This window comes from Falco naumanni, chromosome 4, assembly GCF_017639655.2.
Source record: "Falco naumanni isolate bFalNau1 chromosome 4, bFalNau1.pat, whole genome shotgun sequence".
In the NCBI taxonomy this organism is placed as follows: domain Eukaryota; kingdom Metazoa; phylum Chordata; class Aves; order Falconiformes; family Falconidae; genus Falco; species Falco naumanni.
The window spans coordinates 64069315-64091938 of NC_054057.1; the positions used below are offsets into that span (position 1 = coordinate 64069315).

At 59.7% G+C, this 22624-nt stretch overlaps 3 protein-coding genes across 6 annotated transcripts; 2 read left to right on the top strand and 1 right to left on the bottom strand.

The window, feature by feature from the left end:
- Positions 1-560: 560 nt before the first annotated feature.
- On the top strand, positions 561-5274 carry LOC121086270 (procathepsin L-like). Of its 3 annotated transcripts, none has more exons than XM_040589788.1 (8): positions 561-658; positions 2662-2787; positions 2934-3056; positions 3356-3505; positions 3760-3984; positions 4070-4238; positions 4465-4579; positions 4763-5274. In XM_040589788.1, exons 1-8 carry the CDS (start codon positions 656-658, stop codon positions 4860-4862), a joined length of 1011 nt encoding a protein of 336 aa, XP_040445722.1. In that variant the 5' UTR covers positions 561-655; the 3' UTR covers positions 4863-5274. The 3 variants fall into 3 exon arrangements, with proteins under 3 accessions (XP_040445722.1, XP_040445723.1, XP_040445724.1); XM_040589789.1 differs by having other exon boundaries at positions 575-658; positions 2354-2787; XM_040589790.1 differs by lacking the exon at positions 561-658 and adding an exon at positions 1139-1425 and having other exon boundaries at positions 2354-2787.
- Positions 5275-5547: 273 nt separating this feature from the next.
- Positions 5548-9736, top strand: MYDGF (myeloid derived growth factor). The gene is made up of 6 exons (XM_040589792.1): positions 5548-5799; positions 6571-6621; positions 7356-7417; positions 7756-7837; positions 8410-8482; positions 8854-9736. The coding sequence occupies exons 1-6, from the start codon at positions 5563-5565 to the stop codon at positions 8931-8933; spliced, it is 585 nt and encodes a 194-aa protein (XP_040445726.1). The 5' UTR covers positions 5548-5562; the 3' UTR covers positions 8934-9736.
- A 1896-nt stretch (positions 9737-11632) lies between these two features.
- Positions 11633-19303, bottom strand: TNFAIP8L1 (TNF alpha induced protein 8 like 1). Of its 2 annotated transcripts, none has more exons than XM_040589793.1 (2): positions 19111-19303; positions 11633-13098 (listed from the first exon to the last, which is right to left on the bottom strand). In XM_040589793.1, the coding sequence occupies exon 2, from the start codon at positions 13094-13096 to the stop codon at positions 12536-12538; it is 561 nt and encodes a 186-aa protein (XP_040445727.1). In that variant the 5' UTR covers positions 13097-13098; positions 19111-19303; the 3' UTR covers positions 11633-12535. The 2 variants fall into 2 exon arrangements, with proteins under 2 accessions (XP_040445727.1, XP_040445728.1); XM_040589794.1 differs by lacking the exon at positions 19111-19303 and adding an exon at positions 15356-15712.
- Between the last annotated feature and the right edge of the window lie 3321 nt (positions 19304-22624).

Consider the following 22624-nt stretch of genomic DNA (forward strand, 5'->3'; position numbering starts at 1 on the left):
GGGTGGAGAGTTGGGAATCCTGGACTGTGTTCTTGGCTCCGCCGTTAAGGCGCTGCATGACCTTGAGCAAGTCAGACATCTCATGCTCGCGGATATCAGCCTTGGCGCTGGAGCTGGGTACCTCGCCCCGCGCCCCAGCTCCCTCCGATGACTCGGGGGGATGCAGCTGCTCCCATCCCATGCTAGGACACGCAGAGCTGCTTTGTGGGTGTTGGGCCTGCCCCTGCTCGCCCTCTCGGGAGCGTAAAGCTTAGAAAACCTGGCCTTGCTGTTTTCCTTTCTATATGGGAATCGGGCACTAATTAAACTGCCATTCAATGCCCTGAGGATGCAAGCTGGAGGCTTCTGTTTTAAATGCAAAGCATCTTACAGTGGGAGCGTTTTGTTTCTCTGAATGTGGCTGTGAGCATATTTGTTGCCCCCTTCTTGTCTCTGTGCCCAAAGAATTGTCCCAGGGATTGCAGTTGTAGTTTAGTTTTGCTGTGAACCCCTCTCAGTCACCCCTGGTGCAGCTTTTGAGGTCGGGGGGGGGCAGCGGAAGGGGGTGTAGTGGAGGAAGTTGCACATCTCTGAAGTTTCCTTGAGAGAAACCTGCAGAGAGAAAAGCTGCTCCCCTTTCTCCTTGCCTTCTCTAGAGCCGGGCCAGTGTCAGTGGATGGTAAGAAACTTTATTTTGTGGGGTTTGTTTCTTTTACACTGCTTTTTTCCTGTTCCAAAAGAGCAAGTGTTTCTTAAAATGTCTGTGATGCACTCTTGAAATGCTCTTGTCTAGAGGAGTTTACAAATCTGTGAGCTCCTTTGATCCTGCAAACTTCCTTCTGAAGCTGTAGGATTATTTGACGCCGTAAAAAGGGCTGGTTTGCTTCTTTGGGGGATTGAGAATCCTGAGAGACATTAACCGGAAAATCACCTACTGCAACCCTGCACTTTTCAATATGCAACAGGTTCGGTTGGGGGTTTGAAATACAAATGATGCGGGAGGCCCCCACCCAGCTGTCCTGCGGGAAAGGTAATGGGAGTACGGAGTGTGGTGCAGCTGGGTTCATGGCATCTCTTTCAGACAGAGGATTTGCAGCTGTAGCGTGAAGTTGAGTTAATTTCCTGAGCGAGCGGTAACGGCTGGAGGAAGCGGCGGGTGCTGTAACGGGTGCCGGGGAAACCAGGCAAAAATTACTCTTCCTCAAGAACTGGAACTAAGCACGAGAGTGGCTTGGGAGGCATTTCTCCCACGAAAACCCAACATGTGGGGCTTTATTTTTAGGCGGAGGATGTGGAGGGAGAAACAGATGTTCTCGATGACTTATTTTTAAAACAAAAACATCGCTTGAGCTACAAGATTAGCTCAGAAAAGCCACCGCTTGCCCTGAAAGATGCTCAGATGGAAAACTTTCCGGCATCTCCATTCTCAAAGCGGGTGGAATAAAGGTGCGACAATGGCTCTCGCTCTTGGAAAGCCACGTCAGTGGAAACTCTGTGTTTGGTGATTAGGGGTGTCTCAGGCATTCGACCTCTCTCCTCTGCCCCGGCCCTGCTGTGGCTTTGCAGAGCAGCATCCCCAGAATAACTGAAGTTGCTCAGAAATACCAGGGTCCATCAGAAGAGGCACGGGGCGTGCGGCAGCGATGCGAGGAAGACAAATGGCTGCAGTGGAGGAGGGGGGCTGGTGGTGGCAAGGGCAGGGCTGTGTGTGTGCGCTGGCAAAAAGAAAGGGTGTAAATTGATATTGGAAAATCCTCACGGAGGGATTTTGGTGAAGCACGTACACACAGGCATCCTGCCTTCGTGCTGGGACAGATGCAAGGCTTCAGTCATCGGCGTGGAGCAGCAGCTCCTCCGCCTCCCCATCTCTACAGAAAAACCTCTTATCTCTGGTTCCAGCTCGAGCCTCTTGCTCGGAGGCTGGTGCAGATGTCTGCTGGTCCGTGTTTCCACTGGCTTTCAAGTGAAAACAGCTCCGTCCTGGCCCAGCGGCCACAGCTCTTGCTCCACTGGGTGGTTCTGCTTTGCCTGGAGTCCCAAAGCCGCCTTGGGCTGGAGCTGGGAGGCTGAGCTGACTCCAGCAAAGCAGCAAACCTTGCTGTGAAGGGGTCCGGCTATGAGCCTGTGCCCCTGCTCGTCCTTCTCCTTGGGGCTCCATCCTGCTGGGTGCTGAGTCCCCGAGCAGGGGTGGTTAGCTCTGCCCCTTGGTGGTGGTGTAGGGAGACCCGCTGGGGGAAGGGGAAGAGGGGGATGGTCCAGTGGCAGAGAAAACCAGCTGGGATTTTGCAAATAGAGTGGGGAACAGGGAGAGCCAGCGTAGTCCCTGCTGCTCTCGCTGCCCTTTTGTCTGTGTCTGCCTCCTTCTGCCGTCCAGGCTCTGCTCTCGCGAAGCTGATCGTCCCTCGCCTACAAAGGACAGTTAAATGCCACCCAAAGGACGGTTAAGTCCTCCTAAAGCTCCTGTCGAACCAGCAGTGTGGCCACGCAAAAGCTGATCTCGCTAAAGGAACCGAGGGGTCCCTCTTCCCTCTGGCCTGGCCACCGTTTGCATTTCCCTGCCTCCTCGCTCACCTCTAATCTGGGCTTGGGAGGACTCATCCTGCTCCCAGCCGGTGGCCCCAGCTGGTAGCTGTGGGGCTCAGCACAGGGGCCCCCTGACCCCACTCTTGCCATTCCCCCAAGCTGGGTGCCAGGGCCATGCTGCTGGGGCTCCTGCTGGCCCTGCTGGGCTGTGCTGCCGCGCTGGATCCTGCCCTGCAGGAGGCCTGGGAAGGGTGGAAGAGCCTCCACGCCAAGGAGTACCCGGAGGTAGGTCCTGCTCCCCAGCCCTCCTGGTGCATGACGGGGCTGGCTCCGGGGTGGGGGGGTTGTCACCGAGAGCCACCCACCCCACATCATGTCCCTGAGCTCCCAGGGGACATTTCTGACCTGGCTGCTGCTCTGCCTCGTGGCAGGAGGCTGAGGCTACGCGTAGGGAGGTCTGGGAGAAGAACCTGCAGCGCATCCAGCAGCACAACCAGGAGGAGTCACAGGGGCAGCACACCTTCCGCCTGGCCATGAACCACCTCGGGGACCTGGTACCTGCCGGCGTGCCCGGGGACCCCTCCCTGCACCAGGGGGCTGCACCCCCTCAGTGTGCCCAGGGCTTGATTCCGGGACTGGGGACCTCCTGATGCACCTGGGGCTTGATCCGGGGGCTGGGGACCTCCTGATGCACCTGGGGCTTGATCCGGGGACCCCCAAGCTGCTCTGCTGAGAGCTGCAGGTGCCCCTTTGGCTGGGCTGCTTCCTGGGGGTCGACGGGTCGGTGTGCAGCTGCGGTGCTGCTAGCCGGGCACTCGTGGCGTCACATGAGTTTTCCCTTGGCGACCTGCAGACGGATGAGGAGTTTAACCAGCTCCTGAACGGCTTCACCCCAGCACGGCGGGAGCAGCCAGCACTGCTCTTCCAAGCGTCGGCAGTTCTGAAGACCCCAGCAGAAGTGGACTGGCGGGCGAAGGGCTACGTGACACCTGTAAAGAACCAGGTGGGCACAGGGTGGGGGTCTGGCCAGGGCTGTGTGATGAGTGCTGGGAGTCTGGGCAGCGGGAACAAGCAGCAGCATCCTCCCAGGCACCAAAAAAGCATCTGGGCAACCCAGGGAAGCAGTTCCCATCGTTTTGGCTGCTGCAGTTTTGCAGCTGAGGAGCTGGAGAGCAGCACCAGGGCGGGGGTCACAGCATCCCTCTCTGGTGGGTTTTGAGGCGATGCTGCAACCCTCCTGCTGTCCCCGTCTCACAGGGGCACTGCGGGTCGTGCTGGGCATTCAGTGCTACGGGGGCCTTGGAGGGGCTTGTTTTCAACCGGACAGGGAAGCTGGCAGTGCTGAGCGAGCAGAACCTCATTGATTGCTCCCGAAAGCTGGGCAACAACGGCTGCCATGGTGGCTACATGACCCACGCCTTCCAGTACGTGCACGACAATGGTGGCTTGAACTCGGAGCACGTCTACCCCTACACAGCCACGGTAAGGGGCAGCAGGTGGCCCTGGGGACATGGCAGAGCAGTGCCAGCCGGTCCCAGCCCCAGCGTTGCTATCTCCCTCCTCTCAGGACAGTTCCAGCTGCCGATACAACCCCCAGGACAGGGCAGCCAACTGCTCCACCATCTGGCTGGTGGCCCAGGGCAGTGAGGTGGCACTGGAGCAGGCGGTGGCAGCCGTGGGCCCCGTCTCTGTGGCAGTAGATGCCAGCAGCTTCCAATTCCACTTCTACAAGTCAGGTACCCTCTGGCTATTCACAGCATGGATGGGGAAACTGAGGCAGGGCTGCCTTGCACTGAGGGGTGAGCTGCTGAGCCCTTGTTGAGCTCCAGAGTTTCCCCAGGGGCAAGGGGAGTAAGAAAAGGAAATAGGAGATCCCGGGGGAATGGGATCCACCGCTGGCTTTCCCTGGAGAAGAAGCAATCAGGGCTGGCCCCTGGCTCACCCCAGCTCTGCTCTTCCCAGGCATCTTCAGCAGCATGTTTTGCAGCCAGCGAGTGAACCACGGGATGCTGGCCGTGGGTTATGGCATGAGCCAGGAGCACGGGCGCAACATCAGCTATTGGATCTTAAAGAACAGGTAGAGGCTGAGGGTGTCCCCCCAAACCCTGCCACCACCACGCACAGCCCATCCCCCCGCACCAGGGTTGGAGCTGCGTGGCAGGACCATCCCTGTCTCACAGGGTGCTCCAGCTCCCATCCTCGTCTCTCCCACTCCGTGCGTGGGAACACGGATGTGCTCATTCTCCATCTCTTCCTGCAGCTGGTCAGAGGTGTGGGGCGAGCAGGGCTACATCCGCCTGCTGAAGGGCACCGACAACCAGTGCGGCGTGGCCAACCAGGCCAGCTTCCCCATGCTGTGAGGGCATCCCTCCCTCCCGGGCATCTCTCCCTGCCCTGGCTGCAGACCCACGGCTTTTTCCTTCTGGACAGGGGCTTTTGTTTGCATGTGGTGAGATGCAATTAAAAGCAGCACGGCTAATCGCTCTGTGCCTGCAAATGCTGGCCGGGCAGGGTTTGGTGGCTGAGGCAAGGCTGATGCCACCAGGCCTTTTCCCAGCGGGAAAGGCAAAGCTCCCTCACGCGATGCCCGGTGGTCCCCTGCACCTTTCCCCCAGCCATCCCTATCCCCCCCTGCGGCCTTTTCCTTCCAGCTGAATCCCACAGGCCACCAGCCAGGGATGGATGTTCTGGCCACGGCTCTGCCCCTGCATGCCCAGCTTTGTAAAAAATAGGTCTTTACACCATTAAACCTGCGTGGCGAGGCCGAAAAGGTACTTTACCCCCCGTTGTGCTTTTTATTTCCCCCTCATCCTGAATAACCGGGGGGGACTTAGTGCCAGCACAGCCCAGCAGCTGGGAAGGCTCCTCAGAATGTCCCACAGGACATGGTGTGGGAGCACCACAGGGCAGAGCGCGGCCCCAGGGGCACTGGCTGGCGGGGGGCTGCTGTCTCCATGTCCCCTTGTCCCATATGCCGGCGGCTCCGTGTCCCAGCGAGCTCCCGTCCCCACGGCGGCCCCCAAAGGGTTAACCCGCCCGGGCTCCCTGCCCGCACCCAAGATGGCCGCCGGGGCGCCCGCTGAGCGGCCGCGGCCCGCGCTGACCCCTCCCGCCCGCCGTAGCCCGAGCTTCCTTTCCAAGATGGCGGCGCCCAGCGGGAGGAGCGGCCGGAGGGTGTGGGCCGCGCTGGTGCCCGCCGCCCTGCTGTGCCTGGCGGCCCGGGCGGCGGAGGGGCCCAGCACGGCCGACTTCGACGTGCGGCCCGGCGGGGAGGTCCACTCCTTCTCCCGGAGCCTGGTGAGGGGCCAGGAGGGAGCGGGTGAGGAGAGGGTACGCGCCTCTCCCTGGTTGGCTGCGGGGCATGTCGCTCCCGCCTCCCGCCACGGGGATTGGCTGACGGCGAGGGAAGGCGGGACGAGGAGGGGTGTCTGGGGCGATTGCCGGGGAGCCGTCGGTTTTTAGGGGCGGGGGGTACCCCAAGGGGGAGTCTCCAGAGGCAGGAGAAGGGGGTCCTAAGGAGGGAGGGAGCCCAGCGGAGAAGGGGGTCCCTAAGGAGGGTGTCTGTAGCAGAAGGAGGTCCCCAAGGTGGGACAGGCTCTGTGGCGAGGAGGGCCCCAGGGAGGGAGGCTTGCCATGGAGAAAGGGATCCCCAAGGGGGGGTTCCAAAGAGAGGAGGTACCCCAAGAGGAGGGAGGGGTCGCCAGGGTAAGGGGGTCTCGCGTGAAGAAGGTCCCCGTGGAAGCTCGCTAAGGGGAAGGGGCGCAACGGAGAAGGAGGCTGTGGGTCTCTGGGCCCCCCAGAACATGAGTCCTCACCCCGGCACCACGGGGTCCTGCTGACACCCCACGGGGGACAAGGGCTGTGCTCCACGCAGGTGTGGACACGGCTGTAATGCAGACCCCTCCTTGGTCACCCCCGGCTGAGTCTGCGGGGGGCTGCACTGTGCCGCAGCCCCGGTAATGGTCCTAGGTGTCCCCAGATCTCCCGTCATCGCTGAGATGTGGCTGACGGTGAGCAAGGAGAAGGGCCCGCTCAAGCGAGGCTGCTCATCGTCTTCTCTTCTTGCAGGGGGACTACACCTGCACCTTCACGTACTCAGCTCAGGGAGGGACGAATGAGGTGAGTTGGGCAGACCTTCGAGCATCTCCCTTAGGCTCACTCTCTGCGGCTGCATGGTGAGGAGCTGTTTCAGGACGATTCCGTTTGCTGATTCCAAGGGCCAGGAGCTGTGAGGAAGGGTGGCTACGCCGTTCCCAACGCTGTGGGTTTGCAAAAGTCACTTACTGGATTTGCTCCCTGATGGAAGCATCCTTTGAACAGCCAAGGAAGTGTTGCTATGGTGCTGTGGTTCGTGAGGCCGTGACATCTGTAAGGCTTCACAGATCTCTGGGCTGGATGTCTCTGGAGAACGGGGAGCGACGTTTTCATACCTCAGTTGGTAGGAAGGGCCTCGTAGGAGTAACTCCTGTGTTCTTGAGGAGGCTTGAGAGGGTTTCGCAGATTGTGTTGCTCCTGGAGTAAGTGCTGTGCAGATACACAATTTCTGCTTTCTTCTCTGCGAGTCCTGAGAGGATCAGGTTCTTTCAGCATAAAGGGAAATGAGATGTTAACTCTTCTGTAGCTACACTAATGAAACTGTGAAGGGGAGAGGGCAACCAGGCCCCGCCTTCTGTGCAACACAAAGTAAAAGGGACCGGCAGCAAGTGTGGTGTAGTTACGTTGTGTTGTTTCAGAATGGTTGAAGCTTGTCTTGTCGTGCCGCAGCTCCCGTGGAGGTGGCTGCCTCAGGCGGAGCGGGAAGCCCGAGGCTCTCACGTACCCACATTAACTGTTTGGCTCTTTCCCCCCTGCAGCAATGGCAGATGAACATTGGAGTCAGCGAAGACAACCTGCTCTTTTCCTGCTCCATCTGGAGGTGCGTCCTCTAACCCCAAACTCTCTGAGGGAAGAGCAGCAGTAAGGCAGGTGGGATCAGGGCTGGGACCCTGCCAGTGGCCAGGGACCGGCTTCCTGGCTGCGTTTGTCTCTGCAGGGCAGCCTGGAGGGCTCTCCTCTCCTGACAGACGCTGTGGCTGGGTGGGCTCTTGCCAGGCAGCAGGTTATAAGTGCTGCCTTCCCCCCTCTCCACCCTCCTCACTAGATGGAGCTACAAGAGAGCCAGAGGTGGCTGGGGGGGGAGGGAGCCAGGAATCCTGAGCTCATCCACACCTCCACCTCTCTGCCGATGTCAAAGGCTCTGCTTTCTTCTTCCAGGCCCCAGGGGAAGTCTTATCTCTTCTTTACCCAGTTTAAAGCTGAAGTGAAAGGAGCCAAGATAGAGTATGCCATGGCTTATGTAAGTCTCAGCTGATCACTTGGAAGCAGGTGTGTGGGAGGCTGCTATAAAACATGAATTGGACACAGAAAACATTTATTAGACATCTGTGCAATAACATGTACTCTATCGCATCCCTAATTAGAGTGGTGGCAGTCAGGGGGGTAGCTGCAGGTAGGCTCTCCTGCACCGTTTTATTTCTCCTCCCTCCCTGCCATCGGTTTGCTGCTGGCTTTGCCAGTGTCGGTGACTCCAAAAGACACCATCCTGCCAGGGTGCAGTCTTGGTTTGCCTCAACAAACTTGCCTGTGACAAAGTAAATAAAACTCTGCTGGTGCTTTTGTCTGGTCCGTTCTTCCATTTCCCAGTCTTTGGTCACCCAAAGGATACAAGTTTGTGGTGTAATAGGAAATGGAAAAATAGCCAGAGATTTTTCCTTCAGATTTCCTTTGTGGGCTTAATTCTTCCAGTCCACGTTAGTAAAACATGAATTCATTTTTTTTCAAAGTGTGCTGCTGTTTGTTTGATTGCTTTAAATACAGTAGCTTCTTGGATTGCCTCAACTGCTTAAACCTTCTTCCTTCCCATTTCAGTCTCAAGCTGCAGTAGGTGGACAAAGTGACGTCCCCTTAAAACAGGAAGAATTTGAAATCACCGAGACAACAGGTCTGTGACTGAGAGAACTATGCGGCAAGGGGGCTGGTGGGGGAGGCAAGCCTGGCTGTCCACCAGGAGATGAGTATTTAAGCTTAATGCAGAGAGGTGACAATATCTAGGAGGAGCGTGCGTGTTACAGGGTCAGGGCTGCGGTGCTCTTGAGCCATCGCTGGCAGCAGGATTCTGCAGGTCCCATTCCAGTGTAAACGTTAAATTAGCGTGGGGGAAGAAGGGGTTTATCACAACGTGCTTGTCGTGTGCGTAAGAAGGAAGTGCAATGCCCGACTTGCTGGCTTTATTGTCCTGGAAAGGAACCAGCAGGGCTGTTTTGTTCATGCCTTACCATCTGTTTATCCTGTGCTTGTTTTCTCTCTTTCTAGTGTCTCACAGGGAAGGCAAGTTCCGTTTCGAACTGTCCAAACTCATGATTGTAGCAAAAACACCCCGTGACGAGCTGTGACCCCGGGGCCAGTGTTGGGCAGGGTGTTTTGGCCGGAAGAGCATGGCAGATAAAGAGGATTACTTGTTAACTGCGGGTTTTTTTGGTTGGCCAAACCTTTTATGTTTTCCATACTGAAATGTGCTAGGGTCCAACACAAGTGGGGCTTGGAGGTGTTAAGACAGATGCATTCTGTCTTGTGTCAGAGTAACAATGTGCTTTGCAGCTGGAAACCTCCTCTGAGGCTCCTGATCTGCAGCCAGCCGTTCTGTTGCCCGCTTTCTGCTTGGCTGATCTGCTGAAAATGGTAAAGCTCCCCTCAAATGGGGCTCCTTATCTTCCTTGCTAGGAAGAGCAATGCAGAAAGATAAGTGGCTGGATTTAAACGCGGTTTGCTAAAGGAAGGTTGTTAACTCTCTAGTCTCTGGAGGGGAGAGAGGATTTCTCTCTCTGCAGGCGTGACAGGAGGAAATAATTAAATGGGGTGGGAGGGAGAAGGGAGGGATAGAGTTGGCCAAAGCTGTCCGACTCCTTGTTAAGTGCGGCTGCTGAAGACCATCGTTGGCTTGGCTGGGGAGGATGTTCTGGACCTGCCCTCGTGCAGGGCGCGGGTTGGGGTACCTTGACAAGGGGAAAGCAGAGCTGCTTATTCTGACACAACCCAGGAATCAAACTAAGCAACACTTTCATGTCTCAGTACCACTGCAGGACTATTTTCTACGTACAGAAGTGATTTTTTTCTTATATAGAGTAATAACAGTGGGGGAATGTGGAATTCCTTTCCTGTGTAAATAACAGTGCAAATAAAGAAATAAAGCATCGTGCTCTGGCCTGAGTTTGCTCTGGTCTGTGACTCCTGCCTGCTCCAACTGGATGCCCCACAAGTGGCTCGACCTTCGGTGTTCCCAGGAGGAACCGAGATGTCACACGGACTTTGGAGGCTGCAGAGGGTTTGCAAGGGTTCTGCCCACCTGAGAGGAGTCCCAGCACATGAGAACAAGGCTTCAGCTGTAAGTTTGTGTAACCCAGCACTGTCATGATGAGTGCTTTTGATGCCTGGTGATGGTTGTGGTTGTTGGTAGCTGCTTTGCCCATTTTGCGGGTTGTTCCCTGGGTTTTTGGCAGTCTGGGGGTGCTTTGCACTGGGGGTTTTACAAAGCTCTCTTTTCCAGGCTGTTCCTAAATGCTTCCTTCTCTGCTGTGCAGCTTCTGGATCTGCAGATAACCTGCAGGGCCCAGGAGTGCCCCCAGTGTGCTCCGAGCTGCATTTAGGGCATTGATGTTGCACATCTCTGACATTTCTCCCTGTTTAACCAGTTGCTTGGAGGGAACCAAACTAGGGGGGAGTTGGAGGGACTTACTCCCCAGACCAGCACGGCCAGGGCTGGGGTGGGAAACCCAGGCTCTAAGATGGCTCTTCTGGCAGAGTGTCCTCTCCAGGGCTTCCCTGGGACAAAAAGGCAAGAGTTTGGGCACGAGATGAGTGTTTGCTGCTGGGTGTGGGGGAGAAGTTTCAGATTAGACACCTGCAAATGCGAAGGAAAGCTGGTGCCAGGCATTTGGCAGGTTAAGTGTGGTCCTGGGGTGTATGAAACCCTGGGGACAAAGGGAACAGCCGTGAGTCGGGGCTCATCTGAGCAGAGCTGTTTCATGCAATTAAGGAGCATCTTGCAGCTGACACCGACGTGCACCTCGAGAACAGAACAGCGAAGCATTTCTGGCTGTCAGCGCAGCAGCCGTCGCCACCACATCCATCAGCCCCGTTCCACTTTGCCTGCTCACCGCAGCTGCTTCTAACCCCACCGAGCTGCCAGCTCCGGCTCCTCTTCAGCACATACCTCACAGCTGCCACGAGCCCGGGGGGGCTGTTCTCCAATGCCACCGCCAAAGGCCGGCTTCACCCCGTCCTCCCCAGGGACCAGCACCTCGGTGTGTCTTGGCCGTGTTCTCCTCCGTGTGCACCTGTAAATGTGCTTTACCCCCTACCCTGAGCTGCATTTCACAATTAAATTAGCTGCAATAGCTGCAGCCAGACCTATGAAATGCAGAGATAGGGGCTTTATTGCTTTTATTTAATCTTTAAGGCTGAAAGTTATCAGTGCCTCAAGCCAGCAGTGGAAAGGGAGCAGCGAACGGGAGCCACGGAGCCGCTCTCTGCCCATGAGCGTTGGCAGCCTCCCATGCCTGGAGACATCCCATGGAACGGGAGGCACAAGAAGGTCGTGGAGATAAGGCTGGCTGAGATTGTGTGGTGTCTTGTATGCTAAAAGGGCAATTTTCAGCTTTCAAAGCTGAGATCGGTGTGCTGGAAGCGGGCCACAGCTGGTGTGCCCATGCTCTGCGAGCACAGCGCTTGTACAACCCGTCCACGTTGGATCCTGCAGAGGTGCCCGTTGCTGTCTGCTGTCAGGGTCACGCTTTTTTAGCTCCCACTGTGCAGCGAGGGGACAGGGGGATGCAGAGGGGCATGTGTGGGGCTCTGCACAGGAGCAGGGTTTGCTCCCCACTGGGATCCCAGACCTTTGCCATCGGTCTGTGCTGGGTTCTGCACCGTGTTTGCACCACCGGTTCAGTGCTGGCTGTGCAAAGCCGGGGCAGCCCAGCCAGCAGCAACCCCAGGTTGGAGAGAGACGTCACCCTTTAAAAGACAAACGCAGCCGCCCCCAGTGCTCATTTTGTCATTGTCAACCACCCCTCTAACAACCGCACGGAGCACCCAGGCCAGACAGGTGAGTTTATTTAAATAACTCATCAGGGCTACAGAGTTTGCTAAAAAATAACAACCATATCTCAGTCAAGGACACGTAAAACGTATGAAATCCTAGGGAGAACTTCAGGCAACCACCAAGGAAGGCGTCGGAGCTGTGACGGCGGTGCCATCGTGGGAGGCTGCTGGGGGAGTTGGGTCTGGGATGAAGGGCTGTACTGGGATACAGGGAAGGAGCAGATCCCTCCAGCTGCCTCCCTGCCCTGAGGGACAGCTGTGTCCCTGTGTCCACCTGGGCAAGGTGGGATTCTTCTGGTCTCAAGGACTTGTCTTTTAGGAGGCCAAAGCTCATGCTCGCCTGCCAGGTGCAGAAGCTCCTTCCCACCCTGGGCAGCACAAGGTCTGGACCATGATTTGCTCCCAGTGTGCCATGGAGCTGCTGAAAGCAAACCATGGGGCTCCAGAACCCTCCGGTTACAGGGTCTCACAACCATTCAGCCAAGCAACCACCCCCCCAGCTCAGAGACACCTTAGAGGTGTTACACTCCGCTCGTCTTTGGTTTGGTTTTCCCCCAGGAAGGTTATGATAAAAGTTCAAGGTGAGGAGTCCAGTTCCTCAGACTCTGAGCTAAGAGCACTTGGTGGGCAAAGGGAATCAAACTGTACAGCAGGAGCCCAAAGCCCAGGGTCCCCTGGGAAGGACTCAGCCCAGCACCGCGAGGGGTTTGCAGACCCTGGGCAAGGGTTGGACAAAGATAAGAGGTTCAGTCTTTTGTCAAAAGGAGGAGAAAATGAGTTGGCGCTACCAAGGAGAAGAGGACGTCAAGCCTGGTGATGGTCAAGAGGTGTACGTCCTGTCTTCAGCCCCACAGGAGGCAGAGTCTGGCAGCGCTGCCAATGGGGCATCTTGGCCAACTCATATGTTGTCCTCCTCCAGCATCTTGTTAACCCCTTCGCAGATCCTCTTCAGGTGGGTGCGGTAGGGCTCGGACGGCCCGTAGAGAGCCGAGAGAAACTCATAGTCTGCAAAGTGATTGAAGACGTGGTTGATGCGGGAGTGAGATTTGGCTGTCAGGTGGCCATTGACAGCCTGGTGCAGCAGGTCCCGGCACTCTGTCAGGACACCTGACATGACCCTGCGGTCAAAGGTGAAGTCTATCTGGTGGAAGCTGACGGCTGTCATGGCCAAGGTATGTACCTTCTTGCGAAAACGCTCCATCACCAGCAGCTCCTCGGGGCTGAACTGCCCGTTGCGGTAGAGCACGCCCAACTTCATGACAATCTTGATGAGGTTTTTTATGATCTTCTGAGCCTCTTTGCGGTTGTGGGTGTACTCCTTGGTGGCCCGGTAGAGCTCATCCAAGATCTCGCTGCTAGTGTCATCAATGAAGACATTGGCTATGGTCTTGGTGGCCATCTTGCTCAAGAGCTTCTTCTGGGCCTGCAGGGCCAGGTTCTTGGTGCTGAAGGTGTCCATCTCTGCAGGGGGAAAAGGCGCACACACACAGTTCAGCCCCTGCCCTGGATCAGTCTCCACCTCCTCCCCATGCAGTCTTTTGGGAGGAGGAGGAACAACATCTCTGGCCAACAGCAGGGCAGGTGAGAGCTGAGCTCACACCCCAGGTTTTGCTGGTGGGATGAGTTACAGAGCGTTCCCCCCTTCCTTCCCCCAAACTCTGGGGAGAAGCAATGGGCAGCATCGGGGTGAGTGAGGTGTCCCTACCTGAGCACCACCCATGCCCCTCCATCCCCATCTCCCTCCTGCGACCGGCACCGCCCTCCTCCCGGTGCAGGAAGGACTCTTGCTCCACCATTTCAATACTTTTTTTCTTCCCTAAAACCTGACTCATTTCCTGCAGGGTGAGCTCAGGACAACCCAGGTGACAGCTGAGTCACCCACCGCAGCCAGCAGGGCCACGTGCTGGCTGCGGTGCTCGCCGAGGCTGGGACGGCACAGCCAGTTTGCAGCACCCCACCAACGTGTGCCAAAGCCCTTTTCCCGGGCGCTGCCCACCCTGGTACACCCGCACTGGCAGAGCTTGGACTTGTCCTGCTGCATCTTGGCTTCCTCCAAAGCCGATACAAGCATCACACAGAGCTGAATAATTCTGCAAGCCAGAAACCTCACCCCTCGCTCACCTACATCCCAGCTCCCCGCATCCCAGTGGGACCAAATCAATCACCTTGGGCAGATTACAGCTTTAAAAGCTGCTGTGAATGAGTAAAACGCCACCAACCCTGGAGATGCATCTTGCCCCGGGAAATCACGGAGCTACAAATCATGGGGAGGTGAGAACAGCATGATAACAACCGGCTCCCGTGCCAGGATGGATGGGGAGAGATGGGGGCTGCTTATGCAAGAGCCTGCATGTGGCATGGTCAGCCTGGTAAAGCGAGAGCAGGGAAGGGATGGGATCACGCTATAAATACCTCACCAGGGAGGGGAGAAGAGCTATTTAGGCTAAAGGATGCTGATGGTGTGAGGATGGATGGGGATAAATTAGCTGTAGCTATGGAGAGTCTCTCGTGTGCAGCCCCGCTGGCTATTCTAGCCCAAAACCGTGTCTGTGCCCATCACGGGTCACCCTGCGGACCCCCTGGCCAAGCGGCCACCCCAGCCCGGACCCCTTCCTGGGATCCTCCATCCTGCTTCTGCCACCACAGAGCATACACCGGGCTCTCGGGAGCAAACCCCGGCTTCCCGTGGGGCTCCCGCTGTGGCCAAGGCTCCGTCTCACTGCAGCTCGTGCAAGAGCAATGGTGCAAGGGTGATGGTGCAAGGGCAACGGTGCAAGCGTGACAGTGCAACCTTCCCAGGCATCTTCCACCCGCTGGCTCCCCGAGCCCGAGGGCGGCTGAGGCTCTGCGAGGGCGTGAATTAAGCGAGCAGTAACAGAGCCGCCGTCACTGGTGCCATGCGAGTTGCTGCATGCAGGGTTATTTACAGCCCTTAGGAAAAACACAGAGGTTTGTAAGTATTTCCTTCGATGTGAAAACATTGATTTTTGCCAGCGTGAGCTTCGAGCTGAAGCTCCCGCGCTTAATAAGACAGAAATGACAAAGCAGAGGCTGCTCGCACAGAGCCACCGGCAGCTCCCAGGCGGGTCAGGCTCATTTAACGCCGACAGCCCTGCGATGCTGCCGGAGCCGAGCCTGGAGGGACGGGCAGGATGGGCAGAGGCAGCCGGCTCCATCTTCCCTCCCTCGGCTGTGAGAGGGACTCGCTCTGCCCATGGCGGGCAGCCCCTTTCAGAAGGAGAGGGGCTTTGCTGCGGTGCCGGCACCCTGGAAGACCCCTCCCTCGCGTCCCACGGCAGCGGTGGGGTGCCCTGGGCTCCCCGCCGGGAGCGGTGCCTGGATAAATAGGAATTCCCACACCTGAGCTCTCTGTTGGGTGACCGCAGCCATAAAGCGAGTGCAAACTCCACCTACGGAGCCCATAAAAAATAGGAAGCGCCGGCTCTTGCGAGCTGCCCCGCACACCCACGGCTCCCAATTAGCAACTGTAATAACAGATGAACCCTCTGCTCCCGGCACTGAGTAACACCTGGCTGCCCTGCAGCCCTCTCCTGCCAGGGACCTGGGAGATGAGCATCGCTCGTGGGGGGAAACTGAGGCACAAAGTGCCATAGGGGGGTCTTTCCTGGACCCCTAAAGCACGACCTGCTCCTTCTGCAGCGCCCATGAGCCACGTTGCAGTTCGCTTGCTGCAAACCCCCAGGAGACCCAAGCTCACCTCCCAGCACGTTTGCTCCCGCTCAGCACCAGGCCGGTTAACCCGGCATGCTCCGCACCACGCTCTGTCCCACCAGGACTTGCTGACTCAGCACCGACCGGGAGATTTCACTGGAATAAGCCGTTTTCCTGCCGGGAAGGGCCCCGCAACCCCATTGTTCGCTGGGGGGGTGCTATCTGCGCACGGAAGACGCAAGCCTTGCCTCGACGAGCAAACTCGAGACTGAAATAAACCGCTCCGTTTCCTTCCTGTCGCTGAAGTTTCCAGCCCTGCTCAGGGCCTGGTTTTTCCCCCCACCCCCTTCTTTTTAATGAAAACGCCCTCAAAACTCAGCTTCTTCTACCGAAACAGAGCAGCCGGGCGTTGCTTTCACCAAGTCCCTTCCTGCTGCGGAAGAGCGCAGCAGGGCTGTGGTCCCAGCGGTGGCACTGGGGACAGTCACAGCCCTTCTTTGGGGGGGTTCCACCCATTTTTCAGGTTTCAGGTGAGCGGGCTGGAGCTCTGAGCAGCGCTGTGAGGGCTCAGCCAAAGGCTGGGACATGTGCATGCCCTGCATGAGGTGGGATGCGGTGACACAGCCGAGGTCCCTGCCATGGGCTCCCCTGGGGACAGATGTGCCAGCACCAGGATACAGTGACATCCCAGCCACAAGGCAGGAGAGCCGAGGGCCAAATCCAGCGCTGGCAGGGGACAGGCAGCCCGGCCAGCACCTCTGCTGGCAGGTTTGGCATTGCTCCCTGCCAGGCCGACACCCACGAGCATCTTATCCAAGACCTGGCTGCAACCTCAGCCCCCATCCCACGGGGACCCCCCATCAACCGTCTCCTGCACCCTTGTGGGCGCAACTGAGAGCCGAGTCTGGCCCTCTCGTTAAAAAAGCATCAATTAAAGCTCCTGTCTGCAGGGGGGAACACGAGACCCTGTCACCCTGCCAGCACCTGGGGCCGGTGGCACTGCCACATGCCGTGGCAGAGCTGCCAGCTGGCAGCTCCTTTCTGGCGGAGGGGCCGCATCCAGCAGTGGTGCTGGCCCAGGGTTATTTCTACCTGCCCCAAAGATCCCTCACCCCCGACTGACCCAGCGACCCGGTACCCACCAGCAGCTCCATGTGCTCTCGTGCCCCCCAGCTCCCTGGGCTGAATATTTCATGCAAGAAAGCAAAAGCACTTAAATAATTTATGGGGCAGCACGGAGCAAGCCCGTGGCGCAAGGGGAGGGCTCCGCCAAGCTCCAGCTGAGTGCAGAGCCACCTCCACCTCCTTTCTCCTCCTCCTCGCCAGGGCCGTATGAATTTGTAGCTGTCTTGCTACAAGTTTGCTCCCACGCAGAAGCATCGTTTCCCCAGCCGGGGTGAACCTTTTAACGTGGCGATCTCCCCAGTCTTCCCTTCATCCTGTGTCCCGTTTCCCCCTCACACTCTGGGAAACACCCCTGCTCTTCATCCCAGCACCCCCAGTGCCCCCCAACCCTCAGCCAGGCGCTGGGGGGGTGGATGGGATCCCGCTGCTCTGCCCTCCATCCCGCGGCATTGCTTCCCACCAGCTCCCCGTGCCTCGAACCCTTATTAATTAATTAAACCCTGCTGCTGTGCTGGATTACAGGAGACGGGTCGGAGCGCCGGCAGGGCAAGGGGCTGTAACCAGAGAGCCCGACTACTGTCACCAGTCACCAGCCCGTGTCCCCCACCAGCTGTGACCCCTGCAGCTTCCAGACCCCATGTTACCAGCGCTGAGGTGCTAGAGGAGGAGGAGGACAGACGCCTGCCACCTTGTGCAACCCTCGCACGTTGCCATGGGTGCAAACAGCACCCAGAGCCGCCGGGGCTGGCGCGTGTGTGCCAAGCGGGGTGAGGCCAGGGAGGAAGCCACTGAATAAACACCTCGCCTGAGGAAAAACTAATTTCTTGGCAAAAACCCACGGCCACCATGGCTCCTCGAGGCTGCGAGGCTGGAGCAAGGAGCGGGGATGCCGTGGGGAGCGCTGGCATCGCCGCAGCCAGGCACTGCTGAGTGGTTGCATCTTGCTCCGCTCACACCCAGTGTTTGGGCCAGCGGTGCTGCCAAGTGCTCAGCCATGTCCCCATCATTGTCCCCACCATCTCTGGGATCTGCACTCTCCTATCCCATAATCTCCTTCCTGTAGGTGCCTGTGCCGGACACCTGCAGGAAGGAGCAGAAGCTTTTTGGTTTCTCCTTTGCACCAAACCCAGTGTGCACCAATGCCTGGGAGCGCCGATCCGCCCCAGCAACTCCAACGTGCCTGTGCAAGGAGCCGGGCAGCCCATCCGAGGGGGCTCCGGCGATGCCAGCCCCGGGCGTGGGTGGTAAATCCCGCTGGCACTTCCCGTCTGACGGCACCGCATGGGAACAGGATCCTGGCACATGGAGGAGTGCTGACCTCCCCCCGGTGCAACCCTAGGGTGCTGCCTGGTGCTGATTTGAGACGGGGGAGCTGAGCCGGTGCTGTATCAAGGGACCCCCTGGGATTACCCTGCCCGGTGGGGAGGCAGCTGCTGCAGGGAGAGAGGAGGAGGAAGGGGGGGTTATTTTATGGAGAGGAGGAGGAGAAGGAGGAAGCGGGGGGTGTTTTGGAGCATCTGTCTCGCCTTCCATTTCCTCCTTTTCTTTATCGAGCTGTTCTCTCCGGCAGCAACTTCCTTTCTCCTTCGCTCGGAGCAGAAGAGGCTCAGGAGACTCATGGGGAAGTGGAAAACGGGGGGGGGGGGGGGGGGGGGGGGGTGGAACAGGCCAAACTGCCATCCGTCTGCGGAGGGGGCCTCGGTGCATCACATGCTTCCTGCCCCGGGACCAGCGAGGACAAAGCTGCTCCAGGAGGGAAGAAAAGCTCTACGGGACAATTTGGATCCAATGCTGGGCTTGGGGTTGGCCAAAAATATTTATGGTCCAAACCCTTCCCCGTTCCAGAGCTGATAAAGCCTTGGGTGGTGGGAGGTGGGAAGTTTTACACCCAACTCTGTTCCTCCAGGCGGGATCTGGCCTTGCCAAAGGGGTTCATCTCTCCGGGAATGGAGGAATTTCATCCTCCCGAGCGCAGGGGCCGGGCAGTGGTGGGTGCAGAGGAAGGATGGGGCACGCGGAGCCCAGTGCTGCCATGGGGCATCACCGCTGCCCGCACGTGGGCTCCACAACGACCCCATGGCAGGGGGGCTCCGGCACCTTCTCTGGGCTCCCGTTAGCTGTCGCCCACCGAGCTCCCGTTACCCGTCACCCACCAGAGCTGACGGTGGTTCAAGCCCCCCCCAGATTTCTCACCAGTTTCACAGCTGATCGCCCCTTCCCCGTGTTTTACCCACCCGGGGAAACTGAGGCACGGCCAGGGGCTCCCGGGAACAGCCCCGGGCTCTGCCCACCCAGCAGCTCCGGCCCCTCGGTTCGCCCCCCCGGGGCTCCCTGGGGGCCGCGCTTCCCCGCAGGATGGGGGGGGGGCGGCGGTGCCCGGTGACACCGGGGGTGGAGGGGGCCCGGCCGGTGCCCGGTGGCACCGGAGAGGGGGGGCCCGGCCGGTGCCCGGTGACACCGGGGTTGGAGGGGGCCCGGCCGGTGCCCCGAGGGGGTACGCCCGCCTCCCGGGACGAGAGGCTTCGCCCCGCTGCCGCTCCCGGAGCGGGAAGCATGAACGGGGCCGGGACCGAGAGTCCCCGCCCCCAGGGGCCGGGGGACCGGGGAGAACCGGGAGGAGCCCGGGGGGGCCCGATCCGGGCAGCGCTGCACCGGCAGAGCCCGGACGGCCCTTACCTGCTGCCTGCCTCCGGGGAGCGCGGCGCCGGGACCGGGGCTGCTCCGGTGCCCGCGGCGGGACGGGGCAGAACGGGGGCGGGACGGGGCAGGGTTCGCCTCTCCCTGTCCGGGCACGGCGGTGCCCCCGCAGCCGGTGCCCGGTGGCCGGTGCCCGGCGGGTCCGGGCCTCCCGCCCGCGGCTGCTGCGAAGTCCCGAGCGGGGCCGGGCGCGGCAGCGGCGGGGGCGGGGCCAACGGGCGGTGCCAGCCAATGGCAGCGCGGGGCTTGCTACGAAGCAGCCAATGGCAGCGCGCGGCAGGGGGTCCCCCAGGGGCGGGGGCGGGACGGCGGTGCCGCCGGGGGGTCCCGGCTGCGTGGGCCGGTGCCGTGAGCGCGGCGTGGGGCAGGGGCGGCCGTGCCGTGACGGGGTCTCCCTCGGGCCTGGGCGGGCCCGGGGGGTGACGGGGACCCGGACGGTGAGTGGTCACGCAGGGTGAGAGGGTCACGCGTGGAAACGGCGTGGGATGCTGGCCGGGCGCCGGGGCGCTTTTGAGCACGAGCTGCGGAGGGCTCCGGTAGACCGGGCTGAGCGTGGACACCACCGGGGTGGAGGGGCGGGGGAAGTGTTCTTGCAAAGTCCTCCCTCGCCCACACGTGGGGGATGCGCCACGGGGATGTGGGAAGAGGGACATGGCGTGGGGGTCCAGTGCCGGTGTCCCTCTCCACCCCGCTCCCACCCTTCGCCGGCAGCAGCATGGGGCCTGGCATGGCACTCGGGCCTGGGGTGCAGGCAGCTGCTGTGAGGGGGTCCCCAAACCCCCAGCCCCCCCCCCCCCCCCCCGACCCCATCCCACCCACCACCGCCAGCACAGACCGGGGACCATCCTCTCCGCCGCTTGGCCGGGGCAGCATGGGTGGGGGGTGTTGGCAGCCCCCACCATGGGTGCAGGGCTGGTTCCCCACCAGGAGGTTATGGGGACCCCCCGAGCTGGGCAGCCCGGCCCCTCTGAGCCCTCTGGAGCAGTTCTTAGGCTGGGGTCCAGCAGCTGTTTGGGGGGGGGGGGGGTGGCCATCAGCTTGTCCCTGTTCTGGGGACCCCCCAAGCCCCAGAGTCCCCCCAGGCCATGCTGGCGTAGGCACTGGGGTTGTCAGAGCATCCTCATCCTTCTCCTGCCACGGTGGGAAGGAGCCCCTGAGCAGGATCCTCATTCCGAAAGGTGGCATTAAACACATTAAAGGGGGATTTAGAGCGGATTAAAAGCTGGATTAACCGGAGCCTTGACTTGAATCTTGGTCTCATGCAGCGGCTGGGAAGTGAACCGCAGCCCCCTCCAGCCCTGCCATCCCCCCCACCCCACAGGGGTGCCCGACACCCCACTGCTGCTGCCCCTGAGGATTTGCCCCCAGCCCCACGTTGTTCCGAGCAGCCGGAGCAGCTGTTGCCGCCTCCCGAACAGTTGCAGCATCAACCTGCCCGGCATAAATCACCCTCCCGGGCTCATCTGTTCCCGGTGGCCACTTGCAGTGATGGGAAACAAGCCATTAGCTGGCAACAGCACGGCATGGGCCAGCAGGCTAAGGGGACAGTGACAGATTGAAGGGAAAGGGATGAATGTAGCTGGGGAAGCCCTGGCAGAACATGGTGGCTTCCCATGGGCAAGGGCAGCTTCTGCCCAGCAACGTGTCCCCATCACTGCCTGGCACCATGTCCCCATCACTGACCCATCCTTGTCCCCATTGCTGCCCTGTCCCATGTCCCCATCGCTGCCCCATCCTGTGTCCCCATAACTGCCCTGTCCTGTGTCCCCACTGCTGCCCTGTTCTGCACCCCCATCACTGTCCCATCCCATGTCCCCATCACTGTCCCATCCCATGTCCCATTGCTGGGGCGTCCCTGCAGCCCCGGCTGCCATGCCCACTCCACCCCGGCCGTTGCTGAAGGTGCTGCAGAGGGTGACTGGCTGGGCTGGGCATGTGGGGTGCACCCTGCTCCCGCCAGTACAACCCCAGTGTGCCCAGCATGCAAAGCCCCTCTTTCCCATCTCCAGCCCCTCCCTGGGAGCATCTCGGGGACAGTCCCCTGCATTGCACACCTCTCCACCACACCACCAGCCCCACAGCGGGACCCCAAACCCTCCTGGGGTCCCAGCAGCGGAGGGTGCTGCTGGGCTGGGGGCTGTGCCAGCAAAACCCCATCCCTGCGGGTGGCACCGGCCACTGCTGGCATGGATGGAGCAGCCATTGCCGATCAGCAGGGGATGAGAGCTGGCGCTGCAGAAAAACAGGGAATAAAAAAGAGAAGAAACAGGATCTGGGCCAGCTCGCGTGCTGCCTCTCTCCCCCCGTTCCTCCTCCCCTCCTTTCAGTGAAATGAAATGGTGCTTTGCAACAGCTCCTCTCCTGTGCGCTGAGCATCGCCCGGTGCTTGGGGAGGTTGCACATCTCATCCCACTCCCTCTCGCACGGCACATCCCACCCCGAAGGCCATCACACAACCCTTGTCACCAGCCCCCCCTGCTCCCCACATCTGTGCCCTTGGCTGGGTGCAGGGGGGCTCCGCTCCGGGCAAGGGGGGAACATTCTCAGAGAGGCAGAGCTTGAATAATTCACGAGAGCGCAGCAAGAGAAAGAGGAGCTGCTGCCTGCTGGGTCACAGCAGAGTGCTGGGAAGGGCATGGAGCCACACTCTGTCCTCCCCTTTGGCCCCAGTGTCACTTTGTCACATCGCTTCAAGGACCTGTCTCCATCAGCCTCAAGAGCAGATTGCTGGTGGCACAGCCCAGGCTCCAAGGAGACCAGGTCCCCAGGATCTCCCCAGCACCACCAACCTCCTTTGCTGAGCATGGCCAGCCCACGGCTGTGCCAGGGGACAGGGTGTCCCCAGCACCCATGTGGCTCCGGTGGGATGGCACATGCCAGACACCAGCAGCTCCTGGGACAGGGGATGGCATTGCTTCCCATAAAGCCCCTATTGTCACCAGGGCACATGCAGGGTGGGGAAGCACCCTCGGTGGGGGGTGAATCCCACAAGCCCTTCCCGTCACCCACATTTTGCATTCCCATTGCTCCCCTCCCATGCCCTGCGCAGCTGTGTCTCACCACAATGGCCCCTTCTTGCTGCATTACCGGCACTGACTGCGCTGCCTCAGCCCCTTCCTCAGCACCAACCTACCCTGCTGGCAGCCAAGGTGGAAAAATCCATCCCAGTAAAAAAAAATAATCTGTCCTGGCAGCCACCAGCTCCAGAGGAGAACGGCAAGCAGGGGATGCTCTCCCTAGCACGCACCGGACCACTTATCCTGGAGATGCACTGGGATATTTAGCTGGCGTTGGATGGAAGGACGGGGAGTGCGGAGCTGTCACGTAGGGGTGCTGGCAGCTGTGGGTGCAGCACCCAAAGGGTGGCCGGCAAGCCTGCAGGGCTGTCCTAAAGCCATGGGGACGGGCTGTGGCTGTGGCAGGACCATCCAGCTCCTGCATCCCCGGGGAATACGGGGTGGATGATGCTGGGACAGGGGTGAGGCTCATCCCC